At 38.0% G+C, this 16451-nt stretch overlaps 1 protein-coding gene across 12 annotated transcripts in view; it reads left to right on the plus strand.

Moving 5' to 3' along the window:
- Positions 1-16451, plus strand: part of TTC17 (tetratricopeptide repeat domain 17) — a 131323-nt gene that overhangs the window by 29139 nt on the left and 85733 nt on the right. For 10 of the 12 annotated variants that reach the window (XR_014069604.1, XR_014069605.1, XM_081544965.1 and 7 more), the window contains 10 exons: positions 3364-3473; positions 4064-4208; positions 4692-4831; positions 6578-6738; positions 8307-8419; positions 10214-10360; positions 11762-11877; positions 12034-12199; positions 13379-13456; positions 13592-13816. Coding sequence is in view for 10 of the 12 variants with exons in the window: in XM_081544958.1 (XP_081401084.1) it covers positions 3364-3473; positions 4064-4208; positions 4692-4831; positions 6578-6738; positions 8307-8419; positions 10214-10360; positions 11762-11877; positions 12034-12199; positions 13379-13456; positions 13592-13816 (1401 nt within the window). In the remaining 2 variants the exon portion in view is untranslated. The remainder of the gene's footprint in view (positions 1-3363; positions 3474-4063; positions 4209-4691; positions 4832-6577; positions 6739-8306; positions 8420-10213; positions 10361-11761; positions 11878-12033; positions 12200-13378; positions 13457-13591; positions 13817-16451) is intronic. The other 2 variants (XM_081544962.1, XM_081544963.1) reach the window with 2 other exon arrangements.

Genomic DNA, 16451 nt, shown 5'->3' on the forward strand with positions numbered 1-16451 from the left:
CTGGTTGGATCTCCTTGCAGTCCAAGGGACTCTCAAGAGTCTTCTCCAACACCACAGTTCAAAAGCATCAATTCTTCGGCACTCAGCCTTCACCTTTCAGGCTGACTTGGGTAAGAGGGGAGGAAGCAGTCCTCAGTTTCAGTTCAGTTTCAGTTCAGTTGCTCAGTCGTGTCCGACTCTTTGCGACCCCACGAATTGCAGCACGCCAGGCCTCCCTGTCCATCACCAACTTCCGGAGTCTACCCAAACCCATGTCCATTGAGTCGGTGATGCCATCCAACCATCTCATCCTCTGTCGTCCCCTTCTCCTCCTGCCCCCAGTCCTTCCCAGCATTAGGGTCTTTTCCAATGAGTCAGCTCTTCGCATGAGGTGGCCAAAGTATTGGAGTTTCAGCTTCAACATCAGTCCTTCCAATGAATACCCAGGACTGATCTCCTTTAGGATGGATGGATTGGATGTTGCTTCCTGACCTGCATACAGGTTTCTCAAGAGACAGGTCAGGTGGTCTGGTATTCCCATCTCTTTCAGAATTTTCCACAGTTTATTGTGATCCACACAGTCAAAGGCTTTGGCATAGTCAATAAAGCAGAAATAGATGTTTTTCTGGAACTCTCTTGCTTTTTTGATGATCTAGTGGATATTGACAATTTGATCTCTGGTTCCTCTGCCTTTTCTAAAACCAGCTTGAACATCTGGAAGTTCACAGTTCACGTATTGCTGAAGCCTGGCTTGGAGAATTTTGAGCATTACTTTACTAGCGTGTGAGATGAGCGCAATTGTGCGGTAGTTTGAGCATTCTTTGGCATTGCCTTTCTTTGGGATTGGAATGAAAACTGACCTTTTCCAGTCCTGTGGCCACTGCTGAGTTTTCCAAATTTGCTGGCATATCGAGTGCAGTACTTTCACATCATCTTTGAGGATTTGAAATAGCTCAACTGGAATTCTATCACCTCCACTATCTTTGTAGTGATGCTTTCTAAGGCCCACTTGGCTTCACATTCCAGGATGTCTGGCTCTAGATGAGTGATCACACCATCGTGATTATCTGGATCGTGAAGCAGTCCTGGGTGGCCTCAAAAGGCAAAAGTGGGACTAGCTAAGGATAGACCTCAGTTCATTACAGCAGGAGACTTTCTTCTAACAGAGCTGTCTTGGAATGGAGTAGAGACGGCACCGAGCACTCTACAGTGAGTGAGACACAGAAGTACAGTGAGACACAGAAGGCCGGCAGGAGCACAGAGTTTGGGATTACAAGACCCAGGTTCACGTCCTAATGCTGTCCTTTATGGGCTGGGGGATCTCGGGAGCCTCAGTTTCCTCACCTGCAAAATGGGAGGAGTACTAATGGAACAAGAGTTCCATTAAATGAATTCAGCTCTTAGCACAACCTTTGCTATTTTGTGTATTTGCTTGTTTATTGTCCATCAGGGGCTTCCCTGATGGCGCAACAGTAAAGAATCTGCCTGCAGTACAGGAAATGCAAGAGATGTGAGTTCAAACCCTGGGTTGGGAAGATCTAAAGGAGGAAATGGCAACCCACTCCAGTATTCTTGACTGAAAAATCCCAGAGACAGAGGAGCCTGGTGGGCTACAGTTCAGAGGGTCACAAAAGGTTGAATGCAACTGAGCACTGAGCATAGCATTCCTTAACCAACTATACTTAGTGCTAAAATCTTTCATTGCATTACTCAAAAGTCATAATTTTTCCTTGAAGATAGAACACTTAATGGATGATTAATGCAGAATTATACTAGTTTTAATCTTAAAAATAGCTTTTAAAAATAAAATAACTGGTCCTTTTAAAAAAACAGACTGTATAAAAATCTATAAAAGAGAAAGTAAAACTTGTCATTTAAAGTCAGATAATTACTGTTTTATAATATTTTGCAGGTTTTTTTTAGTTTAACATTTTTATAGTTAAACTTTTTTTTATGGTTGTGCTGAGTCTTTGTTTCTGCACATGAGCTTTGTTTGTGGTGGGCGGGAGCTGCTCTCTAGTTGCAATATGCAGGCTCCTCACTGCGGTGGCTTCTTATTGCAGAGCATGGGCTCTAGGACATGCAGGCTCAGTATTTGGGGCTCACTGGCTTAGTTGCCCCACATGTGGAATCTTCCTGGACCAGGGATTGAACCCACGTCCCCTCCATTGGCAGGTGGATTCTTATCCACTAGACTACGAGGGAAGTTCTTTAGTTAAAAACCGTTCTCAAGGATAAATTTTTAATCATGAAATTTGGGGGTGAAGGAGTGATCACATTTTTTAAGGCTTTATACATACAGGTTGTTAAATTGTTTAGCGCCCCACCCCCCACCCCCCGCCAGGAAACGCTCTAGTAACCTGCAGTCAGTACCCACTGTAGCCAGTAGTGAACACTGGCATTCTTTGTAATCTTTGCCAATTTTTAAAGGAAAAACTTGGCATCTTTTAGATTATTTTTTGTTGTTAAGTTTTGTATTTTTTTCACCTGCTAAGTAGCCATTGTTTCATATTTTTGAATTCTCCATGTTTTTGGCCCATATTCTCTTGGCTTATTGTCTCTCTGTTTAGATTTTTTATGAGCTATCTGTTTATTAAAGATATTAAATGTTGGCTGTCATATGTTTTTTCTGTTTTATCTTAAATTTTATGACTTTTTTCATTCTGAATTTGAAATTTCTTACTTGGGTTTAAACTTACATTGAGTTTTTGACACAGTTCAGTTTAGTGTTTTGACCTCTCTGTGGTTGAAATTCAGTGTATGTTCAGGAATAAAAAATCCAAGCCAAAAAAGGAGAAAACCTGTCTGCTATCTGAACTGTTTCACTTGACTAAATAATACACTTATTAATATATAGTAGACATTTTTTAGCAATGTGAAGATCTGAATGAGTTTCTGAACACACTGAGAAAATGACAACTAAAAATACATCTTTCACAAAAGCATTGTATTTGCTTACATACATATCTTCATTCAGTTGTTAAACAGGAAGCTTTGCAGTATGTTAATTTCAGGAATTTCATGTTAGAAAAGCTAACATTTCTGAGTAGGCTAGATTCTAACTTCTGAAGTCCTGAAATAGGGCCCAAGTTGTGGCCGCTTGGTGAGATTTTCGGCTTTATTTCCCTCTTGAAATGATAGCCTAGGGTTGGACAGTCTCTCTGTTTAGACCACACCTTAGTGTACTTGTTCAGCTAATAATCAAAAACCTCTTTAGATACAGATATTTGTACTTTGTCCTCTGCTTTGTCACTACTATGTAAGTCTTGATCTTTACCCGTTTCAGATGAGATAGAGCGGTAAAGGTGCTCATTTTGAACATTCTGAGTTGAAGAAACTATCTTGAGTTATATTTGGTTGTCATTTTATTTGTTTAATTTCTAGAACTCTTCCTCATGGGTACTATATAACATGGCTTCATTTTACTGGAGAATAAAGAATGAACCATATCAAGTAGTGGAATGTGCCATGCGAGCTCTTCACTTCTCATCCAGGTAGGATTCCTGTCCTTCTGGACCTGTTGATTTTCCACATAACTCAGGACTTAAAATATATATATACGTATATATATATATAAAAGCAGGAGAAGCATTGTGTGTACTTACTTTTTCCTCAATCCTTGTTCCAAGAAATTAGTCCAGTCAAAAATGGTAGATGTCAAAGAGTTCAAAGCGATAATGGCATAACATACTTCTGATTTCTGTTAAGGAAAAAATACACGATATAGATGTCCTCTGACTTACTTGGGACTTGGAAGTAAGGACTAGGCTGGAGGGATTATCAAAAGTTAAATTTTTCTCAAAGCAAACATCAGCTGTAAATACATTTTAAAATCATAAAATGTCTGCCAGACTTGATTTTTGTGGCAAAATTGGTAGCCATCAGATTGAGTAACACCATCAATGATGGAAAATGAGACATTAGGATTTTCTTAAATTATTTTCAGCATCTGTAAGCAAATTCAAAATTGTTTTCCAAAGCTCGGTAGCTTTGAATGTAATTTGCCCCTGTCAGGTAGTTACAGATAATTGTGGAGCACAAGCTTCTTTCCTAATGTCTAATTACATCTCTCCTTCTCTTGTAGGCACAATAAAGACATTGCCCTGGTCAACCTGGCAAACGTTCTGCACAGAGCACACTTCTCTGCTGACGCTGCTGTTGTGGTCCATGCAGCTCTGGACGACAGTGACTTCTTCACTAGCTATTACACTTTAGGAAACATATATGCAGTAAATACAACTTTTTTTTACATGAACCAATCCAGTTGCTCTTTCCTTTTTTTTTTTTCTGGTAAAAAAATACCCTTTTCCCTTCTTCTGTTCTAGACAAGGGAAAGGGGATAGAAATGAAGAAACTTAAGAGAAAAAAACCTCAAACTAAGAGGAAAAAAAACTCAAACAATAATGAATCATAACTGTCTTAGCCTTTTTTTTTTTTTGTCCTAGCCTTTTGACAAAAAAAAAATAATAAATTGATAGGAATATTAAATTTCTTTAGAGTAGTCCTCTTAAGATAGCAGTTACTTGAACTGAGCCATCCTATACAGCATTGCTTCATGTTATGGAGGTTTGGCCACTCATCGAAATAATGTCCACTGTTTGAAATTTGGTGTGATCTCACAAATCATAAGGACATTTGGACAGATACAACCAGGCTAACATTTTCCCCTCCTGTGTTTGTGTATGTGTGTGTGTTTCTTTTTGTCTCTTTAGATGCTTGGGGAGTATAACCACTCAGTGCTCTGTTACGACCATGCTTTACAGGCCAAACCTGGGTTTGAGCAAGCTATAAAGAGGAAGCATGCTGTCCTGTGTCAGCAAAAACTCGAGCAGAAATTGGAAGCTCAACATAGGTAACTCGGAGGAAAAAATTTTACTGAAGCAAAAAAAAATTTTACTAAAGCACTATTTTACTGAAGCACAATAGAATCATAGGTTAGACCTGTATAGGGTGAAATCAATGTTAATTTGTTCATTAGAATTAAGAAAAATACCTTTTCACTACTACTAGTCCTCTCCTTTTTCTCCAAATCCAGGAGGCTTAGCACAAGTCAGTGGTTGTGTAAATGTTTCTAGGTACTAGAGAATGTTTACAGTACATGCCATCATTTAAATCTTTACAATCTTGATCATCAGTTACTTGTATGAATTCTGATGAAGGAGGGGGATACTGCCAGATGCTTAGTAACTCTATTGATTACATTTTTATTTCCATGAATTAGACTGTCAGTAAACTCACTTGCTGGAGAAGGCATGGCAACCCACTCCAGTCCTCTTGCCTGGAAAATCCCATGGACGGAGGAGCCTGGTGGGCTGCAATCTGTGGGGTTGCTAAGAGTCAGACACGACTGAGCGACTTCACTTTTACTTTTCAATTTTGTGCATTGGAGAAGGAAATGGCAACCCACTCCAGTGTTCTTGCCTGGAGAATCCCAGGGACGGAGGAGCCTGGTGGGATGCCAACTATGGGGTCGCACAGAGTCGGACACGACTGAAGCGACTTAGCAGCAGCAGCAAACTCACTTGCACATGCTATATTCGAACTTTCTCCCCTTTGACTCCTAGAGTTGGGCTATTGTTATATTGGTTAAGTGATGTTGAGAGAGATTATTTGGCCCATGTTTTAATCAGATTTGTATTAAGTTGCACAGTAATAGAATTCTATTGTACTTGGTCCTTGTACTTAATAAAAAATGTACTGTATTTAATTCTATAAATAATAATACCAGAAAGGAACTTCACATAATTCAGAAGTGAATTGTTCATTACTTATAGAATTTTGAGTCTGATTATTAGAGAATTCAGTGGAAATTAGGATTTCATTAAATTTTCCATTTAATGAATAAATTTTCCATTTTCCAATCTGTTTAAAAGCCTGATGTAGTAAAAAAGGAAAGAATAATAGCTTATTTATGCCTGGCTTCTGTTATACCTGCTCAGAACTTGCCCTTGCTGAGCTTCTTCCAATATTATGCTCTTCTTACACAATCTGTTCAGCTCTTAAATCTCCATATGTTAAGTGTAATGAGATTTTTGTGATTAAATATAATGAAGCCACTGATTTATTGATATCAGCTGGTAGAGAATATTCCTTTCCAGGCAGTTTCTGTGGTTTTTCCCCGAATCTGTAAACCAAGGAGCTCCAATGTAAGAGCATGGTATTGTGGCCTTTTTTCTTAACCTTTTGTTTAGGTAGAATCAAAAGAAAAGAGAAGGAAGATTCTAGAAAGGCTTTGAATGTCTGTGGAACTAGTATAATATTTGTGGAGGAAAACAGAGTTGTTAAATCTGTAGAGCTTTATAGTATATCGTTCTGTATCTTTTTTGGCCCCTACAGAGTCCACCACACCGTTTAATATCATTAATTGTTGTATTTATGGGAAGAATTTCACATCTATCTTTTTACCACCCAAATATTAATAAAGCGGTAGCATTTATTTAGCCCCATGGTTCTTGAGACGGTGGTACAGTGGTTGTTTGTTAAAAGTCAAAATCTTGTAATTTTTGCTAAGAACCAGAAAATCTGTGTTTTTAAGTGGGCTTAAACATTTACAGTTTTAAAGCTCTGTAACTTTTTCCTGGCATTAAAAAATGTTAAGATCCCTCCAGCGAACACTGAATGAGTTGAAGGAGTATCAAAAGCAACATGACCACTACCTGAGACAGCAGGAAATCCTAGAAAAACATAAGCTGATTCAGGAAGAGCAGATCCTAAGAAATATCATCCATGAGACACAGATGGCAAAAGAGGCACAATTAGGTAAGTCATGACTCCAAGTGATTTTTAAAGGCAGATTAGGACGTTCACGTCTAGTGTGCTTCACTTTCATAGCTTTCACGCAGCCACGAAGCAGCGTAAAATTGTGCTTATGATTTCCCTCGATCTTAAAATGAAATTATCACTGCAAGTGGACCAGCAGGCCTGGGAGCCAGTTTGATCCTCCTAGATTTTTTTTTCATTCACATTTTAAAGTAAAAGCCAAATCTTTTGTATCCTAGGAGTCCTAACAGTTTTTTGCCCTCTGTGGCCAACACTGATGCTTCTCTAACTTTAATATGCGTGTCAGTCTCTTGGAAATCTTGTCAAAATGCTGATTCTGATTCAGTAGGTCTGAGGTGGGGCCCAAGATTCTTGTTTTTCTAACAAACTCCTATTTGCTGCTGCTGATCTGAAAGCTCACTGTGAGTAACATAGCCCTACAACAAGTTAATGCAAGCCAGACACACCCTGGAAACAAAAAATCCACACTTTTCAGCCAACACTGGCAGTCAGACTAAATGTTCTTTTTGTCTTCTATTAAAAACAAATGTTTTATTTTAGAAGAGTTTAGACTAGACTTTGTCTCAAGCAAAAAAAAGTCACCAATGGATTACTTTCAGGGGATTCTGAATCCTCCCCCAAATTATGCACATTATTGTGTGTATGCACAACTTCTTTTCTGGGAAGACTATATATAGCTCTTTAGCGGGGGGAATGTGGGGGAGGCACACCGTGTAGATATGCAGATTCTTAGTTTCCTGACCAGGGATTGAACATGTGCCCCGTGCAGATGAAGCATGGAGTCTTAACCACTAGACCACTAGGGAAGTCCCATTATGAACATCTCTTACAGTCTGTGACCCCAAAACAGAACCACTGGTCTAAAGGAACTGGCATTGACAGCATATCAGTGATTTGGTTGTACCCAGAATGTTTCATTTATGATCAAACCCTGTGGGAGCAGATACAGCAATTTGACACCAAAGAATAAATGAATAGAATCCCTTGTATTATATCCTTCTCTCTTGATAAATAGAGTCTGTTACAGCCTCTTGGGGTTGCAAAGAATTGGACATGACTGAGTGACTGAACAACAAAATGACCATTTATAGTCCCATTTTACAATTCACCTGACAAGTTTTCTTTGCTATTTTGAGTGTAAAGAGTATGTTTGGTCCTTGGGATTACTTACTGCACAGTCTGTACTAAAATGCAACCAGAGCTCTTATATATAAATTTGAAAAAGTTATGAAGTATATAAAGCAAATTGTCTCCAGAGAGATAGGCAAAGTCTTAAAACAATTTACTCAGTAGGTTTTACAGTCATAGAATTGCCAGAAGACACCTCAGTGATTATTTAGCGGCTCCTTTGTTTTATAGATGGAGAAATTGAGGCTTTATAATGATTTAATTAACCATTAAGGAGTTTTCCCCTGGATAAGTACCCCTCCATAAGTACTCTGCCAGGCTCTGAAGAGCACAGGGTTGATGCTGCATGACTTAGACTAAGAAAATTGTGTTGGCATTGTTGATCTTTTCATCAGTTTTAATTTCCTTTTGTATCCCAGGAAATCATCAGATATGCCGTCTGGTCAACCAGCAGCATAGTTTACATTGCCAGTGGGACCAACCTGTGCGCTACCATCGTGGTGATATCTTTGAAAATGTGGACTATGTCCAGGTCTTTTTCTTGGTCTCTTCTAGTTCTTATAAACTTTTGCATATCAAGAGTAATATTGCTCTCCCACCCCCAATTCCGTGTATATTTGATCTCTAAAATGTGTGATTGTCATTTAAGATTTTGAGTATCTGTTATGTTTATGAAGTCAGATTTATAGAGAGTACTCAGTTACACCATGAATGACATTTCCGTTTCTTAAAGCACTAGCTGTATCTGTCTTTTCATATGTGTTTAATTCCTGTCTTTACCATGAGAGCTAGAATTGGTCTGTGACTCAAAGCCTTTACCTTTCCTTATAACTTACTTTAGTAAGACCTCTAATTTACAACTTGGGAAAGAGTAGCCATGCTCTTTGTGAAAGTCATCAGACCAATTATGTTGCTTAAACCAAAGACATTAACAAAATGATCATTATCAACAAGAAACGTTTATTAAGCGCCATTGCTATTTGCATGTTTTCTCTTTCTTTCTGTCTCTGTGTATGTCCACATAGGTACATACACATATGCATACATTCACACATGCACGTAACATCCCAGCCTGTCTAGTTGGGAAGAAATAATATATAATGATACCAAATAGCATGTAACTGATGCTGATATAGATAGTAAGTACAACCAGAGTCCAGTTTTCATTCAAAAGGATACTGGAAATAAAATAACATTTATTATATCCTATAGAAAACCCATCATGTCCTTAATCATAGATACAGAAATTTCTAGCGAGAAGCCGTTGAAATAATTAAGAGATCAGGACAGCTTCTATAGGAAGACAGACCATGAAAAATTAGAATGCTTTAATCTGGGGGAAAAAAAAAGAAAACCCAGACATTGGGAAAGAGTAAGAAGCAAAAATTAAGAGATCATTGGGAAGAGAAATAGTAATAGAGGCCAAAAGCTTACTATGATTATTGTGAGCCAGCTTCTAGCAATATCCCATGTTTAGTTTTCAGGAGTAGTAAAGGAAGAACAGACTCACACCCTCTAAGATTGTAGCTCCCTATCTTAAATCCAGGCATTTTAAGGGGAATATTTAGCAATGAAATAGACTGAAACACAGTGTAACTTTTAGAAATCATAATGGTCTCAAGACAGACTATTTGGAATACTGCCATGCACCAGTGTAGCTTCCAGTATTATGTATCCATAAATTTCATCACCACTATATAGTGAAAGACTATATTCCTATTCATCAAGGTATAGAGCTACAAATTCATCATATTCCTTTTACTCATGTTTTTCCTACTCCATCCCGTCTTAGTCCTACTCTCTTTTCTAACATGGTTCCAAAAATACATAGGAAATATGATATCTTGTGAGAATATCAAATATTGTTCTTTGGTTTGGGGGGAGGCTATACATATTTGAAGTTGATTATACAATACTATTTAATGCCTAAGTGATAGGTATATTAAGCACACTAATTTTATAGAGTAGTTATCACTGTAGTCCAGACAGAGGAGAAGAATGAACCAAACCTGTAAATCAGCTGTTATTAAACCTGTAAGAGACTAAATCATAGAAAGGAAGTAGAGGGAGAAGAAAACAGCCCACACCAGTTTTCTTACACATGAACGGCATAATTGATTGAAAGTTGCTAGCTATGCATTATCTGTGAGAGAATACTGTTGGGACATGGTTCTGAAGATTAAAGATCTGATTGCCTTTTAGCTGACCTACTTTCTGATTTCCTTCTAATTTTGATTATTCACTAACATTTTGGGTTTAAGTTAAATCTGAGTCACAGCTGCTTTTCTGCTTTCAATTTGATTGAACTTTTCTTTTCATTTTCTAGTTTGGTGAGGATTCCTCAACCTCCAGTATGATGTCTGTGAACTTTGATGTTCAAGCAAATCAGAGTGATATCAGTGATTTGGTCAAGTCTTCTCCTGTAGCCCATTCTGTTCTCTGGATCTGGGGCAGGGACTCTGATGCATATAGGGTAAGTTAGTAGAAGATGATGAAGGAGTTTTCTCAGACAGATTTCTTCAAGGAGTGGCCCTCAATCCCTCTGATGAATATGGCCCCAGTCACTGTTCAGCAAGAAGTTGTTAAGCTTAGATTAAGTGGAAGGCCGCCTGCTAGGGGGTGGATAATAGGACATAGGATCTGTCTTGATTTCTTGCCAGCCACATGGGGCAGATAGACACCCTGTCAAGTCAAAGCTCTGAATAAAGTTACCAGCCCTCACAAGTTTCTAAACTTGACCTAAGTGTATGTTTGTATATATTTCATGCATTCAATCAGCATTCTTTTACTGAGCTCACAGCTATATACCAGGTTCCTTGCTCTGCTGGAGCTCACATTGTAGCAGAAGATACAGAAAAGAAACAAGTAAATGAATATGTATTTCCAGGTTAGCTAAGAGATAATTATATGTTAGCCAATGGAGATATCAAGATATGAAGACAGAAACATTGTATTTTTTTTTTTAAGTGTTAGTCACTCAGTCATGTCTGATTCTTTGTGTCTCCATAGACTGTAGCCTGCCAGGATCCTCTGCCCATGGGGTTTCCCAGGCAAGAATAGTGGAGTGGGTAGCCATGCCCTTCTCCAAGGGATCTTCCCAACCCAGGGATCGAACATTACAGGCAGATTCTTTACCATCTGAGCCACCAGGGAAGCCCTCACTACTAAATTTTCAGAAATTTAGCAGAATTAATACAGCCACTTATATTTAATTTAGAAAAATGGAATTTTACAAATAAAATAATTGTTAAACTTTGGCATTGGCAAGGAAAAGGTCTTGGTTAAGGGAGAAGTAGTTTTCTGTTCCGGTTTTTTACGTATCTGTATGCTTCCAGGTATATGTCACAAACTTCACCTCAAATTGACTTAAAAGAAAATTCACCTCGTATTATAGGAAATCCAAAGCAAACTTTGAATTTGGTTGATCAGTGGCCCAGTAACCCATTGTTTTTCTCTTCTTTAATTTGTATCCACTGTATTGGTTCCTTCCGAAAGCTGGTCTTCCTTACGGTAATAAGGCGACAGCCAGCAGCAGCTGGAGCGATGTGGTTTTTGCTCCTGTGGCTTCAGAGACTAAGACTGGCATTTCTTTCCTGGAATCCCGAAGCAGACCTCTCCCTGTGTCTTACTGGCTCAGCTGAGTTAAGCCTGCCCAACCGTGAGCCAGTCTATGGTAGAGCAGGTAGAATTACTGACTTAGACTAACAATCCACAGTAGAAAGAATATTCTAGAGTCTACCTCAGTCTCTAGATCCTAAAATACTAAATTATTGTTTGGTTTTCCTAGTAACATTTGTGTTCTTTTAAAAGTTCATTTAGCATGTTGAAATACTGAGTCTGAAGAAATTTATGAGACACTTTTTTTCTCTTTTAGGACAAGCAACATATTCTGTGGCCTAAAAGAGCTGATTGTGCAGAAAGCTATCCTAGAGTCCCCGTTGGTGGGGAATTGCCAACATATTTTCTGCCTCCGGAAAACAAAGGACTCAGGCAAGTGCTTATGGATATGGCAAAGCACTTGATTCTGCATGATTGTCATCTGGCGGTTCTTTGAGAGCACCAGCCTTGGACCTGAAAGGTTAAGTCTTTATTTTGAAGTCACCCAAACTTTGAAAATATGAATTTTGTTCCTTTTTCTTGTGCCAGGATCCACGAACTCAACAGTGATGATTATTCTTCAGAAGAAGAGGCCCAAACCCCTGACTGTTCCATAACTGACATCAGAAAAAGCCAGACCCTGTCCTACTTAGTCAAAGAATTAGAGGTCCGCATGGATCTGAAAGCCAGAATACCAGATGGCCATGCACGAAAAGTAAGGCTCGCTTAGGCTTGGTGTTTATTGCCGTCCACTCTGGGTGATTTCACAAGCCTCATCGGTGGAGCAAAAATTAAATAGAGGGCAGTTGTTGAGCTTTAAGTTTATAAAACTGAAGGATCGAGTTAAAGAATTAGTGAAATTATTAAGAAGTCAGTCATACTATTGAAGGACTGCCAGGAAAGTGTTCCTTGGGGTTGCTGTTTACACAGACCACCTAAGCACTGTTCCTCTAAGATGGCTGCAGAGATGAGTCACACAGAGCTCTGTTTACCTAGTGGAGGCCATTCTGACCACTGCAGTTTAGCTTTGCATCCTCCAAGCCACCAGAAGTTTGTATAATTGAAATTGAAAGCTTGAGGATTCTCTTTCCTTGGCCTTATCAGCCCTGCTTTGGACTCATATGAGGTCCTTAGGAATTTGTATGAATTTGATAACCTCCCTGCAAACATTATAAATATGTTCTGTTAGGCTGTCTTCTGTAGTTCCTATAAGTTATGTGTAACTAGGAATCTTATTACTGAATGTAAATCCTAGGGTAAACACCATTCCATGGACACAAATGAAAAATTTTCCTTTTTACAGAGAAAACAAACCATCCCAATGACCTTTGTTAAATTTAATTTTGAAACTATGAGTAGTTACTGCTTTCATTCAACATCTACTGAAGCAAAAAAACATTATGTTCCAGGCAGTGTTTGGAGTTCTAGGAATACAAAGATAAACAGACCATAATCCCTCTCTTAGAGTTGTTCACAGTTACATAAATGCTGCAGGAATACAAAGTGATTAACTGAGGATCTGGTGCTTTTCCAGCTAGGAAGGATAGCAGATAATTGCATCAGGTATTGCATGTTTTGTTTTCTGAATAATTTCTCATTTGGTTCTGGACACTTAGGTTGACTTTAATGGGAAAATGATAGATCATCTTAATATGTATGTGCCGTATATGTCTTTTGATTTTTTTTTTAGTTAAAGGAAACTAAGGCATACATGTGAGTAAGGTAACACCTGTTGGTATGTCAGTGACCTCATGTTATGTATATAGATTATAAATGTCTATTCAAATTAGCTGTTCCTGATGAGTTCAAGTAAAGATTGCTGTCTGTAGAAATTCTTTTCAAATGTCTTCCCTGTTATTTTCAATTGATTCAGTCTTTCTTTTAATGTTTTCAGATTTTGCTTTCCCGTATTAATAACTATACTATCCCAGAAGAAGAAATTGGGTCTTTCTTATTTCATGCTATTAACAAGGTGAGCCGCCTACTTCAGACATCTGAAATTTAAATGCTGGGTAATTGTAATTAAAAGTTACAGTGCATTTATTAAAAATCCTTTTCAGCATGAGTTTTGTCTTCTTGAATTAAGTGAAATATTTGGGTTTTTCAGCCTAATGCTCCTGTCTGGCTGATCCTCAATGAAGCTGGACTCTACTGGAGAGCAGTAGGAAATAGCACTTTTGCTATTGCTTGTCTTCAGCGGGCTGTGAATTTGGCTCCCCTTCAGTACCAGGACGTCCCTCTTGTGAACTTGGCCAACCTTTTGATTCACTACGGCCTTCATCTTGACGCCACTAAACTGCTACTTCAAGCTTTGGCCGTCAACAGCTCTGAGGTAAGGTTTTATGTTCCTTTGTAGCAACATGTACTAAGCAGTGGTAACTCAAATTCAGAGCGTTCAGTGTATTTTTATAGAGCGGCCATAAAAAAAACTCATGTTTTATTTTTCAGAGTAGAATTTGCATATTGTAAGAGGGCTTTTGTTGTATTTTTGATGTGTTTATTTTAAATGAAGTTTATAAATTATGCAGTTTATTTTTAGAAACATTTAAATAAGAATGACATGGCTGCTAAAAATATACTGCCACCTTTTTATATCTGAAACATCTGCTTCTCACTTTATCCTACTCATTACAGCATGCACATCCTTTAGCATTATATTGTTTTACAACTTGAAATCTTTATACCAACCAAACCAGAGCACAGTTTAAAGGTTGTTTTGATAAGAATAGATAGGTTCGTACCTTGAACCTTCCACATGCAGTCCATGGAGTTACATCTCTGCTTTGTGGTTTATTACTTTATTTCATAGTTTCTAAAATACCACTTCCTTTTTTTCCATATATTAACATCTCTGAAATAAGGATGCATGTTACGATTGATGACATTTTAGGTTTGATGAAATGCAGTTATAATAAATATATAATTAAATTGCTTTTATACTTAGTGTCTAAATGTTTCCAAGTTTTATACCCAAAGAAACTTCTAGAAGAACTGTGCATGAATGGCTTAGGTTTATTTGAAGTGTCCCAAAGCTAATTTCTTTCAGTATTAGAAGGAAATGTTGCCTATTACAAGTTTCCTTTGAAATACACAAATTCACAACTGGATTTTAAGTAGAAGTTTACAGCCACTATACAACAGGCCAACTTGCCAGAGAAGTACATCAAATATTTATCAAATGTTTACTGTGTCAGGTGTGAGTGTGGTAGAACAGGTGCTCTATATGGGATGTGATAAAGGGAGCACCCAAATAGAAGGCTCAACACAGCTGTATTCACTTCATACTTGTCGTGGTTCGCTTTTTTGCACCATCACCCAAGGCATTTAGGCAATATTCTTCTAAAGAAAAAAGAGCTCCTTTAGAGGTTAGATGCCTTTCTGTATTTGAAAATTCTACTAAAATTTCAGTTAAATACTGTGGTACTGTAACAAGAATAAAAGATAAATCAGTGAATCAGGGTAGATACCCCTGAATATACCTTCATCAGACCCTACTCCCAACTGTCAACATTTGGAAGTATTTCCTTGTAAGCTTTTCCTCTACATAAATATTTTGTATGTTGTAACTTTATTGTTACTTTGCTGAGTCACTTTAGTTGTGTCTAACTCTCTGTGACCCTATGGATTGTAGCCTGCCAGGCTTCTCTGTCCATGGGATTCTCTAGGCAAGAATACTGGAGTGGGTTGCCATGCCCTCCTCCAGGGGATCTTTCCAACCCGGGGATCGAACCCATGTCTTGTGTGGTCCTGCATTGCAGGTGGATTCTTTACCTCTGAACCACCAAGGAGGCCCCTTACTGTAACTTTGATGATCTTTAAACCTTATTATATAAAAAAAATTGTTACTATATAGTTTTTATAGCCATCAATTTAAAGGATTGTGTAAAGAAAATTTTCTTAGGAAAGATTGCTGGGAGGATGAATATTTTGATTCCTTTTGATACAGACTACTAAACAATTCAGAAAAAGATTTGAGCCCAATATATGTTGCCATAATCAAGATCTGTGAATATTCATTTCTCTAGTATTATCACCAGATATTACAATTATCAAGCAGTTGAAATAACTGCCAACTTTTATTGTTTTCTAGTGCACCATACGAAGCACTTTACATGTAATAACTCATTTAATCCACACAACCCTATGAGGTGAGATTTACCCATTTGATAGAAATAGAAAACTGAAGGGATTTATAGAAAGTCAGAGAGCTTGGATTTGGACTCAGGGAGGTTGGACTCAGAGTTCACACTCTTTATAGTCAAGTCACACTGCTTCTGTATTAACATTTGTAAAATAAATTTACTTAAACATTTTTTCACTTCTCTGTTGTAACAAATTTCTTTATCTTATTTTAAGGATATTGTATTTCAGTTATATTTTTAAAGTAAAAGTTTATGTAGGAATTTTGTCCATTTTGTTAGAATCTTTTTTTTTTTTTTTTTATAAATTTATTTATTTTACTTGGGGGCTAATTACTTTACAATATTGTAATAGTTTTTGCCATACATTGACAAGAATCAGCCATGGGTTTACATGTGTTCCCCTTCCCGAACCCCCCACCCACCTCCCTCCCCCTCCCATCCCTCTGGATCATCCCACTGCCCCGGCCCCGAGCCCTTGTCACATGCATCGAACATGGAATGGTGCTCTGTTTCACATATGACAATACACATGTCTCAATGCCATTCTCCCAGAACGTCCCACCCTCACCTTCTCCCTCAGAGTCCATAAAATTGTTCCATGCATCTGTGTCTCTCATTCTGTCCCGCATATAGGGTTATCGTTACCATCTTTCAGATTCCATATATATGCATTAGTATACTGTATTGTTGTTTTTCTTTCTGGCTTACTTCACTCTGTATAATGGGCTCCAGTTTCATCCATCTCAGTAGAACCGGTTCAAATGTATTTTTTTTAATGGCTGAGTAATATTCCATTGTGTATATGTACCACAGCTTCCTTATCCA

This window comes from Giraffa tippelskirchi, chromosome 11, assembly GCF_054371585.1.
Source record: "Giraffa tippelskirchi isolate mGirTip1 chromosome 11, T2T-mGirTip1v1.2.pri, whole genome shotgun sequence".
NCBI classification, from domain to species: domain Eukaryota; kingdom Metazoa; phylum Chordata; class Mammalia; order Artiodactyla; family Giraffidae; genus Giraffa; species Giraffa tippelskirchi.